At 42.6% G+C, this 17,533-nt stretch overlaps 1 protein-coding gene across 3 annotated transcripts in view; it reads left to right on the top strand.

Annotated features, from left to right (window-relative positions):
* LOC139567734 (VPS10 domain-containing receptor SorCS1-like) overlaps positions 1 to 17,533 on the top strand; it is a 146,191-nt gene that overhangs the window by 64,283 nt on the left and 64,375 nt on the right. For all 3 annotated transcript variants that reach the window (XR_011673459.1, XM_071389193.1, XM_071389192.1), the window contains exons 2-3: positions 5,852 to 5,919; positions 13,424 to 13,523. Coding sequence is in view for 2 of the 3 variants with exons in the window: in XM_071389193.1 (XP_071245294.1) it covers positions 5,852 to 5,919; positions 13,424 to 13,523 (168 nt within the window). In the remaining variant the exon portion in view is untranslated. The remainder of the gene's footprint in view (positions 1 to 5,851; positions 5,920 to 13,423; positions 13,524 to 17,533) is intronic.

Consider the following 17,533-nt stretch of genomic DNA (forward strand, 5'->3'; position numbering starts at 1 on the left):
AAATCAACATTGTTTTCAGACACATCATTCATTTGAAGACCTGCGCACCTGCGCACATTCAATGCACAGACACACACACGCTCATTCGCACGCACATTTACACACACACACACACACACACACACACACACACACACACACACACACACACACACACACACACACACACACACACACACACACACACACACACACACACACACACACACACACACACACACACTCTCTCAAACCCCAAAAACAATAGATTGTAACAGTCTATATGCATAGTTCATGGCTGTATACAGTACCAGTCAAAAGTTTGGACACCTACTCATTCAAGGGTTTTTATTTGTACTTTTTTCAACATTGTAGAATAATAGTGAAGACATCAAAACTATGAAATAACACACATGGATTCATGTAGTAGCCAAAAAAGTGTCAAACAAATCAAAATATATTTAAGATTTTTCAAATAGCCACCCTTTGCCTTGACAGCTTTGCACACTCTTGGCATTCTCTCAACCAACTTCATGAGGTTGTCACCTCATGCTGGTTAAGTGTGCTTTCTAAATAAATCAGACCGTGTCACCAGCAAAGCACCATCACACCTCCTCCATGCTTCACGGTGGGAACCACACATGCAGAGATCATCCGTTCACCTACTCTGCGTCTCGCAAAGACATGGCGGTTGGAACCAAACATCTCAAATTTGGATTAATCAGACCAAAAGACAGATTTCCACCGGTCTAATGTCCATTGCTTGTGTTTCTTGGCCCAAGCCAGTCTCTTCTTCTTATTGGTGTGCTTTAGTGGTGGTTTCTTTGCAGCAATTCGACCATGAAAGCCTGATTCACGTAGTCTCCTCTGAACGGGCTGCAATCTGAGGTGCAGTTAGTTAATTGCTGATTTCTGAGGCTGGTGCTTTTGACTGGTACTGTATAAAAGTAAATTCAACAGTGTTCAGTTGAAATGAAGTCGGGGAGCCCAGTAGCTCACACACACACACACACACACACACACACACACACACACACACACACACACACACACACACACACACACACACACACACACACACACACACACACACACACACACACACACACACACACACACACACACACACAGTAGCTCCATGTCTTCCCCTGTAACAGTGATCACGCTGTGAAGAAAGTGAATCCTGCCATCTAATCAGGTCATTAGCATTGTAGGTGGCAGTCAAACTACAGCAATGAAAATCTGTGTTTTCACTTTGGATGTGTATATTAGTAACTTTAGTCTTCTTCCCACCATGGTGTGTCTGTTTCTGTTCTTCTGCTGATAGGGCTAAACACATACAAGCATGGCAGATAACTACTAAGTACGTCAGTACAATATAACATCTTATTAACATAGTATCCAACCTGGAATATACGTACATATCAACATACGATATCCAGCAATGCATTTTGACTAAAACCCTGGGGCTATGTCAACAACTGGGTTTACAACACTGAATACGTTGGTCTTAAAGTATACAGAAAACAATATCACTGTGGTTTCTGGGTAATATTGTCAGAAGAAAAAAACTAAAAAACATTGTAACACAAGACTAGTTAATTAGGCCCCAGAAATAGGCATCCCAAAACCCAGAACATTACTATAAATGTTTGGTATTTATACTAACATTTCCTACCCTGGGACATTGCTCTCAAATGACACATTTTGAACCTCAATGGAGACAGATTTTTGGTGGGATATCCAAGAATTTGACAGATGACTTGAAAATCAAGGTTTCGCAGCTACATTTTACTTTCATATCTGGGATAGGCATGGATTGTGAAATATTTCCAAAATATGAAACGACAACAGCTAATCCTACAGAGAGAAGGCATGTTGTCACGATGATCCCTCCGGAGTTTGACAGATTCAGGTTTTTGAACATCTAGGAAGATGAATCATGTTTAGATATGATATTTATATATTTGACTTGAAAAGCTGAAAAGATGAAAAGATGAAAAGCACAGAAGTATTGAGTGCGTGCGGTGTTCACTACATGGTTACGAAATTGCATCTTGGAACACTCAAGACTCTAGAGTGCATCCACCTACTACAGTATCTGAATATCTGAGACGATACCTGAAACATTAACGAGAGTGAGGAATACGGGATTGTACTTTAGCATGCAGTCAGGAAAAAACATGACAACTCTCTCTCTCTCTCTCTCTCGTGATTACAATTTAGTTAAAGAAATACAGAAGAAAAAGGGGATTTCAGAAAAAGTTTTTTGTATATGAATGCCCTAAAGTGTGTGCTTAACATGTCTCATTTCTGGGAGTTTCACAGTCAGACAAAGCTGTGGCTAGGGTCCCTATATGTTCTATTTGTTTACAGTTCTGGGCTCTCTCTTTTTTTCTCCCCTTGTCAAGGACAATCACCAGATAGCGGGAAACACAACGAGCCATTTTCTGGCAACAAAGGTGTGCGTTTTTTTCTGTGTGTGTGTGTATTTGTGTGTCTCTCTGTGTGTGTATTTGTGTGTGTTTCTGTCTCTCTCTGTGTGTATTTGTGTGTGAAAGAGAAACTCTAAGCACTTAAGTCTTTGCAGAAACACAGCTGTTATTGATCCGCACCCTGAGCTCAAACCTCTCTGCATTTCTAATACCCCCTAAAATTCTGCCAACCAGAGACTTAGCATAACATTTGCAAACTCCCTCCAACTGGCCTTCAATGCACTTTGAAAGTTTTACTTATTCGAAAGAGGGACACTTATCTTAATACAGACCTCACCAGGCCTACCACCTCGAACATCTTCTGAAGCCCAGTGACTGACTTCAATGTGGAGTTTTCAGCATAATGCATCCATAAACAGAGCTCCCACCTCAACCTGCCACAGCCACGTAAACCCAAACACCTTCCAAGCTAATGAAAGTCACAGTCCTCCATCTTCTCTCCCTCAAACAACTCCTAACCGCTTCTGGTAGAATGACCTTCTTGTTCTTCTTCACTCCCTCACACAGCTCTCTCCCCATCGTTAGCCCTTCTCAGATATCTTAATTTTTTAAAAGTCTGTCTTTTCCTGCTATTGCTCGGCAAGGTAATATTTACAGTAGGAGTCTACCCACGGGCCTAATTGGCAAGCTCGGTAATGTAGCATATGCACTTTCCAGCGGGGAGACCATCTGACACGGACGCACGCTGATGGCCACCCACATTAGGCTCCATATGTGGCAGACAGAAGGGTCCGCATGCACACTGTCCTTCAGCTAATGATGCCAGCTACACAGCCAGCCCCGCCTGGCCTGCTCCGCTTTTAAAGCTTTGCTTACTTTGCTTTTAAAGGACTTTATCTGTCCAGGTTATTGGTTGTTTGGGCGAGGTGATAGAGAACCTGGCTCTAGTACACAGAAACAGGCGGAGGTGGAGGCATAGGCATGGAGTACAGAGATACATTGGTACAAGGGTACCTGCTCTGTCAAACAGACATAGAAAAACTGAATTTAGAGGTTTGGTAGAATTTAGGAGGGACGGAGATAGAGGGAGAGAGAGAAGCCTTGTGGAGGTGGTTGTGTGTGTGTGCGCACCTTTGTGCGTGTGTGTACGCGCCTGTGTGCGAATTCCCCCTCCAGCTGGCCAGCAAAATGGACTGGGTCATTAGCATGCATTGGTCTCATCTGCACATGTAAGGTTATTCATCCCTTGGGGTAAATCTCTCCTCACCGGAGTATCTACCACTCAGACGCTTAGAGGAGACACCGGGCTACATTGTGAACAAGCTCTTAATTTAAAGGAGTTTTGTGTTGATGGGTTCTTCTCTCTAACCTAAACCCCTCCACAGGTTGAGCCAAAGCAGCCGTGTGTGTGTGTGTGTGTGTGTGTGTGTGTGTGTGTGTGTGTGTGTGTGTGTGTGTGTGTGTGTGTGTGTGTGTGTGTGTGTGTGTGTGTGTGTGTGTGTGTGTGTGTGTGTGTGTGTGTGTGTGTGTGTGTGTGTGTGTGTGGGGGGGGGGTTGGTATTGGTTCGGTGCGTTCCGAGGCCGCAGATGTTGCCTCATACATAATACAGGGTGATCAAAGGGGCCTGCCTCACAATGTAATTCCCCACTGCAGAGGTGCATCTGTTCTGCCGTTGTAACTCACTCGCGGGGCCCCCACGCTGGCGGAACACACTTCACAAAGTCACACAACTCCCACGGTGACTCCTCCTCCGCCACGCCTGCCTCCACAACATGCAGCGGGAGGTAGACTCAAAGGTATCCGAGGTACAGAGAAACAGTTGGATGTTGCCATGACGCAGCGTGCAGCCAAGGAACATTGTGTAGCCGGTCTTGGAGACGGCATGTACAAATTGTTTATAGGCTCCGGTTGTTTTATTTTTGCTGTACACTATGGACTTTTTCCCCCTGAATATGCATACAGTGCAGTTCCTCTTAAAAGTTTCAGCCTGCCTATGGGTGTTTGGAGGGAGGAAAATAAGCTATGTAGATGATGCTAAGGTCATCTGGATGACATGAGGCTGATAAAGATGGACATAAGACTGCTGCTGGATCTGTTCGACTTGTCCATGTTGTTACTGACCTCTGTGTTGTATGACATCCACACGCATTTGAACAATCCCGAAACTGTCAAACCCATGACGTCATACTCCAGGCGATTCCACACAGTTAGCAACATGCTAACAGACAGCAAACATTGCGTGAAATGTCAATAGTACCATGTCAAAGTAGACTGGTAAACTACAGGTGTGCTTGGTGAATAGCTCCACCGCCACAAATTGCAATGAATTTGAAATATACCTCTAGTCATAAAGTAAATAGATTGCAAGTGCTTCTGTAGTTCCGTGCTTCTGTAGTTCCGTGCTTCTATAATTCCGTGCTTCTGTAGTTCTCATTCTGCTTTGGGCAGAATGCAATTTATCTGACTTTTCATTTTCCCTGAAGACTTGGATCGACCCAGATTTTCCTTCTAAATTCCATGCACTTTAAAGGTGTTACAGTTATAAAGAATATTTACAGTGCCGCGTTTAGATTGAATAGGATATGATTAAGTAATGAGCTCTTAATAATTAGTCGTCACACGCTGTTCGTCTGATGTATCTTTTAGTTCCTTTCCCTGACAGTTCAGCTGAGCTTGCTAGTCAGTAGTCAGATCCCATGAACAAGCTAGGTGGAGGACACATTTGTATAAAATATTCTTTATCAGGTAGACCGTGAGTTTCCCATGGTGCCTATGCCTTTTCATGTGTGGCTACAGAAGCTACATATCCAACATTTAATATCTTCCTGTCTGTCCCTTCTGTTTTCTATTTTGAAAGGATGTGATGGGTGATTTTCGAAAGTATGGAAGAAGCATCTTGTATTACACAAGTGATCATGAAATAAAGGGATACCACTTGAACATGGGAAAGGAAAGGGGGACACCTAGTCAGTTGTACAACTGAATGCTTTCAACGGAAATACGTCTTCCACATTTAACCCAACCCCTCTGAATCGGAGAGGTGCGGGGGGCTGCCCTAATCGACAACCACGTCATAAACGCCCGGGGAACAGTGGGTTAACTGCCTTGCTCAGGGGCAGAATGACAGATTTGTACCTTCTCAGCTCGGGGATTTGATTCAGCAACCTTTTGGGGGTGTTTGAGGCCAAATTGTTGATGACCTGTGGCTTGTAACTCCAATAACAGATAATTTCCTTGGATTTCGCATACTGTAGAAGAAACACGAACTCCTTGACTGCTGACCATGTAATTCAGGACGAATCATAAAATGTTTTGAAATGCTATGTGACATGTGATTACGCTTATGTTTTAAGATGAATTGTGTGTTGAAACGTGCATTTTATTGTAGGCTCTGTATTAAAGTGTATTAATAAGGATTTATCTTCATGTCTTGCAGGTGATTCTCATGCTGACCAAGCTGTTTGACTTCAACCTGAACAGTGTCACAGAGAGCTCATTGTGGAGGTAAAGCACCATCATACTTTGTCATTGCAACTCTTCTGTGTACATTTCTGTGTAAAGTCTTCAGTGACTGCCTGTATATCGGATTTTAGGAGCAACAAGGTTGTGTTTCATGTTCTGTCTCCTTTGTATACCGCATTATAAATACATAAGTGCATCACCAAAAGAGGTTGACAAATCAAAGGCTTACACAAAATCACCTTGAATATTTAAACGGTGCAACTTGCCCTCTCCTCATCGAGGAGACTTTTCGCCCCAAAATGGTGCACCTGTCGCCAGAACCTTCCAGCCGACCGACCAGATGTTTAATTCAGACCAAAGCAAACAGGCATTAGCGTGAATAGGAGTCACAGCTACTCAGACAGCCAATGTGCTCTCCAGTGTTGTCCAAGTGCACTTACTTTGACTGGCCTTGAGTGCAGCTCAAGCGTGTCTCGCTGCACGTTCAGCTCAAGGGGCTCCTCCGCATTACTGAAAACTGAATTCAAACATAATCCACTCCCTTGGCTATAGTTGTAATATCTTCTATTTGTAGGTCTACAGGTTGCGTTCTTGCTACCTTGAGATCCGGTGCCCAATAGGTTATTTGTGATGTACAAGTATGTTTGAGACTTGGCTGAAAATAGAAAGTGTTTGACTGTCCATTTGTAAACTCCGCAGTTCGAGGATTTGAGTTCTTCTTCTATAGACTCCTTTCAGCGGAACACGTTTTATGACGTCTCGCCTTATTTTACCCCGGGCTTTCGTAAAAAGAGGGACAAATTGAATGCTCTTACATTTGTTCCACTTGGCGTTCATTAAAGTTGATAGAATGCGGTTTTGGCATTTAAGAGACTTTGTAACAGTAGGCCTGTCAAATCTGTACAAATCTCAGCGGTGCGGGACTGCTGGAACATTGCGGCCCTCATATGAGAAAGAGGAAAACAGAATATGGACCTCAGGATTTTCCAGTAATTTCAGCGGTCTTGCCCACAACAGATCTGTGGGTCACCCCAAGGCCTATCTCCCAACCACAGCAGTGGTAAATGTAGCGTTATATGACTGTCTCCACTTAAGTCCTAACCACTAGCCTTTAGTGGCTTAAGTCGTGGATGGCTCAAACGTGAACGGGCGTGACACCTCATTACCCTGTTAATGGTGCGTCTAACATTGACTGTTCCCTCACTTCATGAGAGGGAGAGACGGAGACGCTGGTAGTTTAAGAATGGAAGACAGCCATCAAACCTGGGGCAGAAATGGGAAGGGGTACAAGCCCAACCTGCTGCTCTCAAAGCGGAGTGGCGAGAGAGAAATGCTATCGGAGTGCGCCGAGGCATTCATGAATTAATTTGGAATACTCAGCAAAGCTGCCATCCGTTGGACGTTTCAAGCTGTTTATTGTTTACGTTGCACCCCGCTAATGCGATTAGCGACCTCTAGCTAACCATCTCCAGATACCCCCCACTCATTGATTAAACTCCAATAGGGAAGACAACAGGGCTTTGGGCTGTACAGTAGATATATGGGGGGAAATCTAATTGGGCATGTACTGGGGGTGCTCTAAGTCTCCTCCCAAAATAAAGTTGTTGTTGTCCATGAAAAGAACAAGGCAGTATCACGTTAGTCCGGTATGATTAAAAGAGCTTGAAATTGAACCCTCCACTAAAACAGCTAGGTATATGATGTGAGGAGTAGCTAGGTATATGATGTGAGGAGTAGCTAGGTTTATGATGTGAGGAGTAGCTAGGTATATGATGTGAGGAGTAGCTAGGTATATGATGTGAGGAGTAGCTAGGTATATGATGTGAGGAGTAGCTAGGTATATGATGTGAGGAGTAGCTAGGTATATGATGTGAGGAGTAGCTAGGTATATGATGTGAGGGGTAGCTAGGTATATGATGTGAGGGGTAGCTAGGTATATGATGTGAGGGGTAGCTAGGTATATGATGTGAGGAGTAGCTAGGTATATGATGTGAGGAGTAGCTAGGTATATGATGTGAGGGGTAGCTAGGTATATGATGTGAGGAGTAGCTAGGTATATGATGTGAGGAGTAGCTAGGTATATGATGTGAGGGGTAGCTAGGTATATGATGTGAGGGGTAGCTAGGTATATGATGTGAGGAGTAGCTAGGTATATGATGTGAGGAGTAGCTAGGTATATGATGTGAGGAGTAGCTAGGTATATGATGTGAGGAGTAGCTAGGTATATGATGTGAGGAGTAGCTAGGTATATGATGTGAGGGGTAGCTATGTATATGATGTGAGGAGTAGCTAGGTATATGATGTGAGGAGTAGCTAGGTATATGATGTGAGGGGTAGCTAGGTATATGATGTGAGGGGTAGCTAGGTATATGATGTGAGGAGTAGCTAGGTATATGATGTGAGGAGTAGCTAGGTATATGATGTGAGGAGTAGCTAGGTATATGATGTGAGGAGTAGCTAGGTATATGATGTGAGGAGTAGCTAGGTATATGATGTGAGGAGTAGCTAGGTATATGATGTGAGGAGTAGCTAGGTATATGATGTGAGGACTGGCTAGGTATATGATGTGAGGGGTAGCTAGGTATATGATGTGAGGAGTAGCTAGGTATATGATGTGAGGAGTAGCTAGGTATATGATGTGAGGAGTAGCTAGGTATATGATGTGAGGAGTAGCTAGGTATATGATGTGAGGACTGGCTATGTATATGCTGTGAGGGGTAGCTAGGTATATGATGTGAGGAGTAGCTAGGTATATGATGTGAGGAGTAGCTAGGTATATGATGTGAGGGGTAGCTAGGTGTATGATGTGAGGAGTAGCTAGGTATATGATGTGAGGAGTAGCTAGGTATATGATGTGAGGGGTAGCTAGGTATATGATGTGAGGAGTAGCTAGGTATATGATGTGAGGAGTAGCTAGGTATATGATGTGAGGGGTAGCTAGGTATATGATGTGAGGAGTAGCTAGGTATATGATGTGAGGAGTAGCTAGGTATATGATGTGAGGAGTAGCTAGGTATATGATGTGAGGAGTAGCTAGGTATATGATGTGAGGAGTAGCTAGGTATATGATGTGAGGAGTAGCTAGGTATATGATGTGAGGAGTAGCTAGGTATATGATGTGAGGAGTAGCTAGGTATATGATGTGAGGAGTAGCTAGGTATATGATGTGAGGAGTAGCTAGGTATATGATGTGAGGAGTAGCTAGGTATATGATGTGAGGAGTAGCTAGGTATATGATGTGAGGAGTAGCTAGGTATATGATGTGAGGGGTAGCTAGGTATATGATGTGAGGAGTAGCTAGGTATATGATGTGAGGGGTAGCTAGGTATATGATGTGAGGAGTAGCTAGGTATATGATGTGAGGGGTAGCTAGGTATATGATGTGAGGAGTAGCTAGGTATATGATGTGAGGAGTAGCTAGGTATATGATGTGAGGAGTAGCTAGGTATATGATATGAGGAGTAGCTAGGTATATGATGTGAGGAGTAGCTAGGTATATGATGTGAGGAGTAGCTAGGTATATGATGTGAGGAGTAGCTAGGTATATGATGTGAGGAGTAGCTAGGTATATGATGTGAGGAGTAGCTAGGTATATGATGTGAGGAGTAGCTAGGTATATGATGTGAGGAGTAGCTAGGTATATGATGTGAGGGGTAGCTAGGTATATGATGTGAGGAGTAGCTAGGTATATGATGTGAGGAGTAGCTAGGTATATGATGTGAGGAGTAGCTAGGTATATGATGTGAGGAGTAGCTAGGTATATGATGTGAGGAGTAGCTAGGTATATGATGTGAGGGGTAGCTAGGTATATGATGTGAGGAGTAGCTAGGTATATGATGTGAGGGGTAGCTAGGCATATGATGTGAGGAGTAGTCAGGTATGATGTGAGGGGTAGCTAGGTATATGATGTGAGGAGTAGCTAGGTATATGATGTGAGGGGTAGCTAGGTATATGATGTGAGGAGTAGCTAGGTATATGATGTGAGGAGTAGCTAGGTATATGATGTGAGGAGTAGCTAGGTATATGATGTGAGGGGTAGCTAGGTGTATGATGTGAGGAGTAGCTAGGTATATGATGTGAGGAGTAGCTAGGTATATGATGTGAGGAGTAGCTAGGTATATGATGTGAGGAGTAGCTAGGTATATGATGTGAGGAGTAGCTAGGTATATGATGTGAGGAGTAGCTAGGTATATGATGTGAGGAGTAGCTAGGTATATGATGTGAGGAGTAGCTAGGTATATGATGTGAGGGGTAGCTAGGTATATGATGTGAGGAGTAGCTAGGTATATGATGTGAGGGGTAGCTAGGTATATGATGTGAGGAGTAGCTAGGTATATGATGTGAGGGGTAGCTAGGTGTATGATGTGAGGAGTAGCTAGGTATATGATGTGAGGAGTAGCTAGGTATATGATGTGAGGACTGGCTAGGTATATGATGTGAGGACTGGCTATGTATATGCTGTGAGGACTGGCTATGTATATGCTGTGAGGAGTAGCTAGGTATATGATGTGAGGAGTAGCTAGGTATATGATGTGAGGGGTAGCTAGGTGTATGATGTGAGGAGTAGCTAGGTATATGATGTGAGGAGTAGCTAGGTATATGATGTGAGGGGTAGCTAGGTATATGATGTGAGGAGTAGCTAGGTATATGATGTGAGGAGTAGCTAGGTATATGATGTGAGGGGTAGCTAGGTATATGATGTGAGGAGTAGCTAGGTATATGATGTGAGGAGTAGCTAGGTATATGATGTGAGGAGTAGCTAGGTATATGATGTGAGGAGTAGCTAGGTATATGATGTGAGGAGTAGCTAGGTATATGATGTGAGGAGTAGCTAGGTATATGATGTGAGGAGTAGCTAGGTATATGATGTGAGGGGTAGCTAGGTATATGATGTGAGGAGTAGCTAGGTATATGATGTGAGGAGTAGCTAGGTATATGATGTGAGGGGTAGCTAGGTATATGATGTGAGGAGTAGCTAGGTATATGATGTGAGGAGTAGCTAGGTATATGATGTGAGGAGTAGCTAGGTATATGATGTGAGGAGTAGCTAGGTATATGATGTGAGGAGTAGCTAGGTATATGATGTGAGGAGTAGCTAGGTATATGATGTGAGGAGTAGCTAGGTATATGATGTGAGGAGTAGCTAGGTATATGATGTGAGGAGTAGCTAGGTATATGATGTGAGGAGTAGCTAGGTATATGATGTGAGGAGTAGCTAGGTATATGATGTGAGGAGTAGCTAGGTATATGATGTGAGGGGTAGCTAGGTATATGATGTGAGGAGTAGCTAGGTATATGATGTGAGGGGTAGCTAGGTATATGATGTGAGGAGTAGCTAGGTATATGATGTGAGGGGTAGCTAGGTATATGATGTGAGGAGTAGCTAGGTATATGATGTGAGGAGTAGCTAGGTATATGATGTGAGGAGTAGCTAGGTATATGATATGAGGAGTAGCTAGGTATATGATGTGAGGAGTAGCTAGGTATATGATGTGAGGAGTAGCTAGGTATATGATGTGAGGAGTAGCTAGGTATATGATGTGAGGAGTAGCTAGGTATATGATGTGAGGAGTAGCTAGGTATATGATGTGAGGAGTAGCTAGGTATATGATGTGAGGAGTAGCTAGGTATATGATGTGAGGAGTAGCTAGGTATATGATGTGAGGGGTAGCTAGGTATATGATGTGAGGAGTAGCTAGGTATATGATGTGAGGAGTAGCTAGGTATATGATGTGAGGAGTAGCTAGGTATATGATGTGAGGAGTAGCTAGGTATATGATGTGAGGAGTAGCTAGGTATATGATGTGAGGAGTAGCTAGGTATATGATGTGAGGAGTAGCTAGGTATATGATGTGAGGAGTAGCTAGGTATATGATGTGAGGAGTAGCTAGGTATATGATGTGAGGGGTAGCTAGGTATATGATGTGAGGAGTAGCTAGGTATATGATGTGAGGAGTAGCTAGGTATATGATGTGAGGGGTAGCTAGGTATATGATGTGAGGAGTAGCTAGGTATATGATGTGAGGGGTAGCTAGGTATATGATGTGAGGGGTAGCTAGGTATATGATGTGAGGGGTAGCTAGGTATATGATGTGAGGGGGGGTGGCCGATTATATTAGTTTCATTGGTTCATGTCGAGAGTTGCTGCACCACTAAAAGTAAGTAATTGGGCCTTAAATCACAGCAGCCGTATGATGGGGTTCTATGAGGAGCAGATCAATAGCCAGATGATGTCATTGTCCTGTGGTCCAAAGTGTCAATGGATCCACCCGTTGATAGATGCTACCGCTGGTATTCAGGAGTTCGCCCATATTTAATCGACATGGAAACCATCCCATAATAAATCTGATAAAAGGAAAATGAAAGTCACCAGGCTGGTGTCACGGGGCTGGGCTATTTGTGTGTTTCTGTTTGTTCTTTGTCAACTTCACTACAAAAAAACCGACTTCAAAGTTGTAACGCTTCCATTTCAATTGAGTTTCCAAAATCAGGATTTACCATTTCTATAAGCACAGGATGAATGAAAACCCTCTATCGAAGTCGGTGATTGCTTTGTTTGTAGTAGTAACAAGCATTGAAGGGTGATGCATGGTGTGTTTTATGAAGCTTTGCCTGCTTTGCATGTCTGTGTGTTTGTGTGTGTGTGTTTTAGCTGAACATGAAATAGCTCCTTGATTGAGCCTCGCTTCTCTATGAATAAAATGAACCTGGCAGGGGAGATAAGTTGTTCAAACTTCGAGACGTTCTGGAATGTCACATCCCAGACGGAACACAAATTTCACATTAGTACTCTGACCATCGCTTAAATATTTCAGCACAATCCCTTTCATCCACTGTTAGCTTTGACTCAACTGTTGGGATCCATATTGGGTTAGTAGTTTTATGCCGACAGATATGGTGATACTTTGAAACAACAGAGTTGTGCTACCTAGACACACGACCTCCAAAAAACTTCACACATTATTTTGCCTTTTCAGTATTCTTTTCAAAATCCACAAGAACATTGCCGTTACTTCCTTTAAAACAGGAAGCTTTGTGTGAATGACAATGCAGGAGGCCACGTGAAAACTTTACATAAAGCTAGTCTAACTCATGCTTCAATGGCTTCATCTTTGACCAGCTATAGAACAGTCCACTTGAGACTATGCAGTAAGTCTTTCAGCTTTACGTGAAGTTTTGCACTTTGTTGTGCCTTTTTCTCCTAACAGTTTGGACTGAAGGAGTAAATGACATGATTTGACTTCAAATCTTTTCCTGGACCATAACAGAGAAACTATTCCAGAAAAATTGCTCCTGGGTGATGCTGTTTCGAATTCTGTGCTGTTTTTAAAAGAAGAGCTGGACATTGGTCAGATAGTTGGTGACATACACCCTGGCTAGGTTATGGTTGTTTATCCCTTGTAATCTGAGTGTGTCGTCGTAGAACAGCGAACCACAAGGAGGTGGGACGTAATTGTGCATGCTACTACTAAACATTCTCCAGGGGATTTTTAATTACAACAAGTAATTCATCAAGTCTTCATCAAACACTCTGATTAAATTCCAGGTCAACCGACTACGGAACCACTTACCAGAAGCTCAATGAGAAAGTGGGGGCGAAAACAATCCTCAGCTACTTGTACGTCAGTCCCAACAACAAGAGAAAGGTAAGGTGCATTTATGCGTTTTAAGTGTTGTCATTTTGTCTTATCTCATAGTTAACATTCTACTTTTCCATCTGCTTTCTAATTGCCTCTCTGTGTGGGGTGTTTCTTACACTGTAAATGCTGACAAATGTCCTAACTCATATAAAACAGCCCACTTGACTCAAATATCGAACGATCTATCAGTATAACTTCTAAGTCATTTTGAAGTAGAAAAAGTTGATCTACTCATTGCGGTGCAGTTGGATACACTTACGAAGGCACGTCAATGGACTTGCAGTGCTGATGTCAACTGCCAATATAAAACGGACATACATTTTTGAAGTTAGTACATGTCTGTTGGGTGCCTCTGTCATCTTCAACAATATCCGCCACATCCATTAAGCCATGCTAATCTCCACCCAGAGAGTTAGCAGTGATCTTCTAAGAAAATACTTCCAATCGTTAATATTTATACCGACCCTATAATTTCTCTCTCTTTCCGGAACTAATGAATTATAGACCAGACAAAAAAAAGGAAGGAAGAAGAAGGATTTAATAAATTCCAGTGTTTTAATCAAAGGATAGACAAGCTCTTCATATTTGCGACCGTTGGCTCACCCCCCCCCCTCCAACCCCTGCACCCCCAACCCCATCCAACCCCTTCTCCCACAACCCTCAAGAGGAGCCATCCTGACAATTCGAACCATTAGTCCCATCTCCCTTCATCCTTTCCGTTCTCACATTCCTCCCTTTTTAACAAGACTCTAATCGGAACAGGTCATTTTCTCCTAGTTAATTCTCGTCTAATAATGAAGATGAAATGCGCTCCCTAACCTCCACTCCACCTCTCCTCACCCCCATGTACAGTCCAATGAGAAAGCTTCTGTCATAGACCAGGAAAGAGGTGTCAAGCTAATGGTGAAAGGATGGGAAAAACAGCAGTGAGCTTTATCATTGCTGTGGACTGTCATGTGGAATGCCGGCTTGTTTTGTTTGGAACATGGACACTTTGTATTAACAAGAGGTAGGAGGTAAGCCTAGATAATCATGCAAAATAAAAAACACATCAAAGACCAGGAAAAGCTTGTCAAGCTAACAGATGTTGATAGTGCGACATACAGGGAATACAGTTTAGTGAGCTTGACCATTTCCTTTAAATATAGTGTGGACTGTTAGCCTGTGGAATAGTGTGGACTGTTAGCCTGTGGAACGTTAGCCCGCGCTGTTTTAAAAGTTTTATTGACAAGAAGTGGAAGGTATATGCCTTGAGAGTCAAGAGTCAAATAGCCTGTAATCATACAAAGACCTTACTGGGCCGTACCTAGTAATTCAACCCGTCTCTGCAGCAAACCTTCTAGCTTATACACTGACTGTACAAAACAGTAGGAACACCTTTTGTAATATTGGTTTGCCCTCAAGACAGACTCAATTCGTCGGGGCACTGGACTCTAAAAGGTGTTCAAAAAGGATGTCCATAATGTTTTGTACACTCAGTGTACGTCTCTCTAAACAAAACACAGCTAGTGGGTTTCTAAAATGGCAACAGCATACTACTGCAGAGCCACCCCTTTAACACAGAACTCAGGTGATATGACATGTAAAAATGAGTAGCTGGGTGCTAATGACACACACACACACACACACACACACACACACACACACACACACACACACACACACACACACACACACACACACACACACACACACACACACACACACACACACACACACACACACACACACACAGAGAGCCTGTGGGACCCAGGTTACCTTTGTCATCATCACTCTGGCTAGCTGTCACCCACACTGTTGGGGTAAGTCAACTTTCTGTTGCTGCAGGGAATGGAGGAGTAGAGAGGAGTGGAAGAGAGATGCATGGGGTCACTGGTGTACAAGGACCAGTGGAGACCAGTCAGAAACAATGGACCACTATTTTACCACTGAGATCAGAACACTGCATGCATTCTGACTCGTTCTGAGTATGAGAACGCTTATAAGGGAAACGCTTGCGAAGGCAAATAACTGTATCAGTCGTTTCTAGTTTTATTACTTGTATGTATGGGATACGCATGGTATACATCGTCCAACAAACCACTTACTGGCAGGTTCCTTCCGGACAGTGAAACCACAATAAAACATAATAAAAGATAATAATAGAAACATAAAGTTAATGGTTCAGTAGAATAGAATAAACATTTTAGCATAAGTATAATACAGGAAGGCACAATTTATAGTCCAATATTTACACGTGTTTGGGGGGGGGGGCAATGTATAAATTGAGCAGTATAAATAGTCTTGTAGCAGCCGTTGTGATGTGTATATGTCTGTGTGGGTGAGTGCGTGTGTGCTAAGGTGCAGAGAATCAGAGCAGTCCAGTTGAAGAGTAACCACAAGCAAAATAGTGGATAAACAGGTTTTAATACAGAGAAATGTGTAAGAAATAACGCGTACTGACGGTAAATATTGACAACCCCTCTGACATGCTTGCAGATCATTATCTTGTATAAATGTTTGGTAGGGCGGCTAATGCTTCCAGAAAAAGAATGGAATTTGAAGGGAGGCTGATTGAGCGACGGACAGATTCAGACAAACAACCTCTCTGGTTCTTTCTCGGAAGCAGCGTTTTTTTTGCTGTTATTGGAAGTAATAGCTGTGTTTTCCGTGAAAATTGCAGAACAAGCTAAATTTTGGTGGCCTCTGGTATATTCTAATGCCTTGGTTCCATCCAAAATGCACCCCTAAATTATAGAATAATTGAATGACTTCTCCTCGCATTTTGGTCAAATTTGTTGTTGTAGAAAGATATTTCTTTACAGTAATATGACTGAAAATGATTGCAATGTGGTGTGTTAGTAGTTTTGGATATTGTCTAGGCCTAGTTCTGATCACAACTATTTTCTAAGTAAGAAAACCTCTTTAACATTAAACCTATCTTGAGATTCAAGTCACATTTACAGTCTTACTTCAACAGGTATGATTGAAGAATGAAGCAGGTGTTAAACATGGGCTTTGCTAAACAGAAAGCAGCTGTTGTCTGTTATCTTTAATTAAATCAGTAGGCCTATATCAATATCTTTAATACTAGCGTATAAGTATCATGTACGTGATCTTTTGTAACCTTCAATCTGTATCATATTTTGGACCAGAATGAGGCGCTCTCTCCACTTCTTATTGTTCCTGCAAGTGAGAATTCGACATCTTCATCAGATTGTTTTCATAATTTATCTGCAGATAATCGACTAAAATGCAGGAGTAGCCTACCAGTATGCAAATGAGGGAGCCAAAACACACGTCTCTTACCGATGAGATTCGGTTCCGTTCACCTAGCAGATGCATTAAAAAAAGAGCCGTTAGTTCGCGAACAACCCATCACTAGGCTACACTGACGAGCCACTTTACGGTCACTGGCAAGTTTTTTTCATGGGCGAATCCTAGGAAAAAACAAACAAGATCTTTTGGTTTACATGTCCCGATGTAATACCATGGACATAACTACATTGTATGATTTATGAATAGCAAAGGGACATAGGAGATTGACTTTATTCAGTCATTTCGACACCTTTTAAATGAAAAATGCCTAGGTAATTTATGAAGTGGAAAAAGTAGCCGGCTTACAATGAGTGTTACCGGCTATTTAGCCGACGGCCGGCGCTTATAGAAAATACTGAAGAATGCTTTTTCTCATGAACATATTGACTAAAGCAGCAGTCATCGGCACAAATGTTTCAGGCGAAGGCCTTAATTATTTCTGTGTGTGTGTGTTGTGCTCCAAAACAATGACAGCCTCTGTCCAGCTCAGACAGCATCAACAGGCAGGTGGGTGGAATATGAATTTGCTTCAGATGAGATCTCTCCCACTACGGAGTTCAAATACTTCCATTCATTGCCACTCTTTTTGGAACAAGCACATATTTATAAGTGCAAATTCATATTTAATGTCCTCGAACTGTCCTCAAAGTAGTACAGACAAACTCTTTAGAAATGTTCCCATCACTTCCCAAAGAAGTGCAAATGAGGGTACGTACAGA

Source organism: Salvelinus alpinus, chromosome 2 (genome assembly GCF_045679555.1).
Source record: "Salvelinus alpinus chromosome 2, SLU_Salpinus.1, whole genome shotgun sequence".
In the NCBI taxonomy this organism is placed as follows: Eukaryota; Metazoa; Chordata; class Actinopteri; order Salmoniformes; family Salmonidae; genus Salvelinus; species Salvelinus alpinus.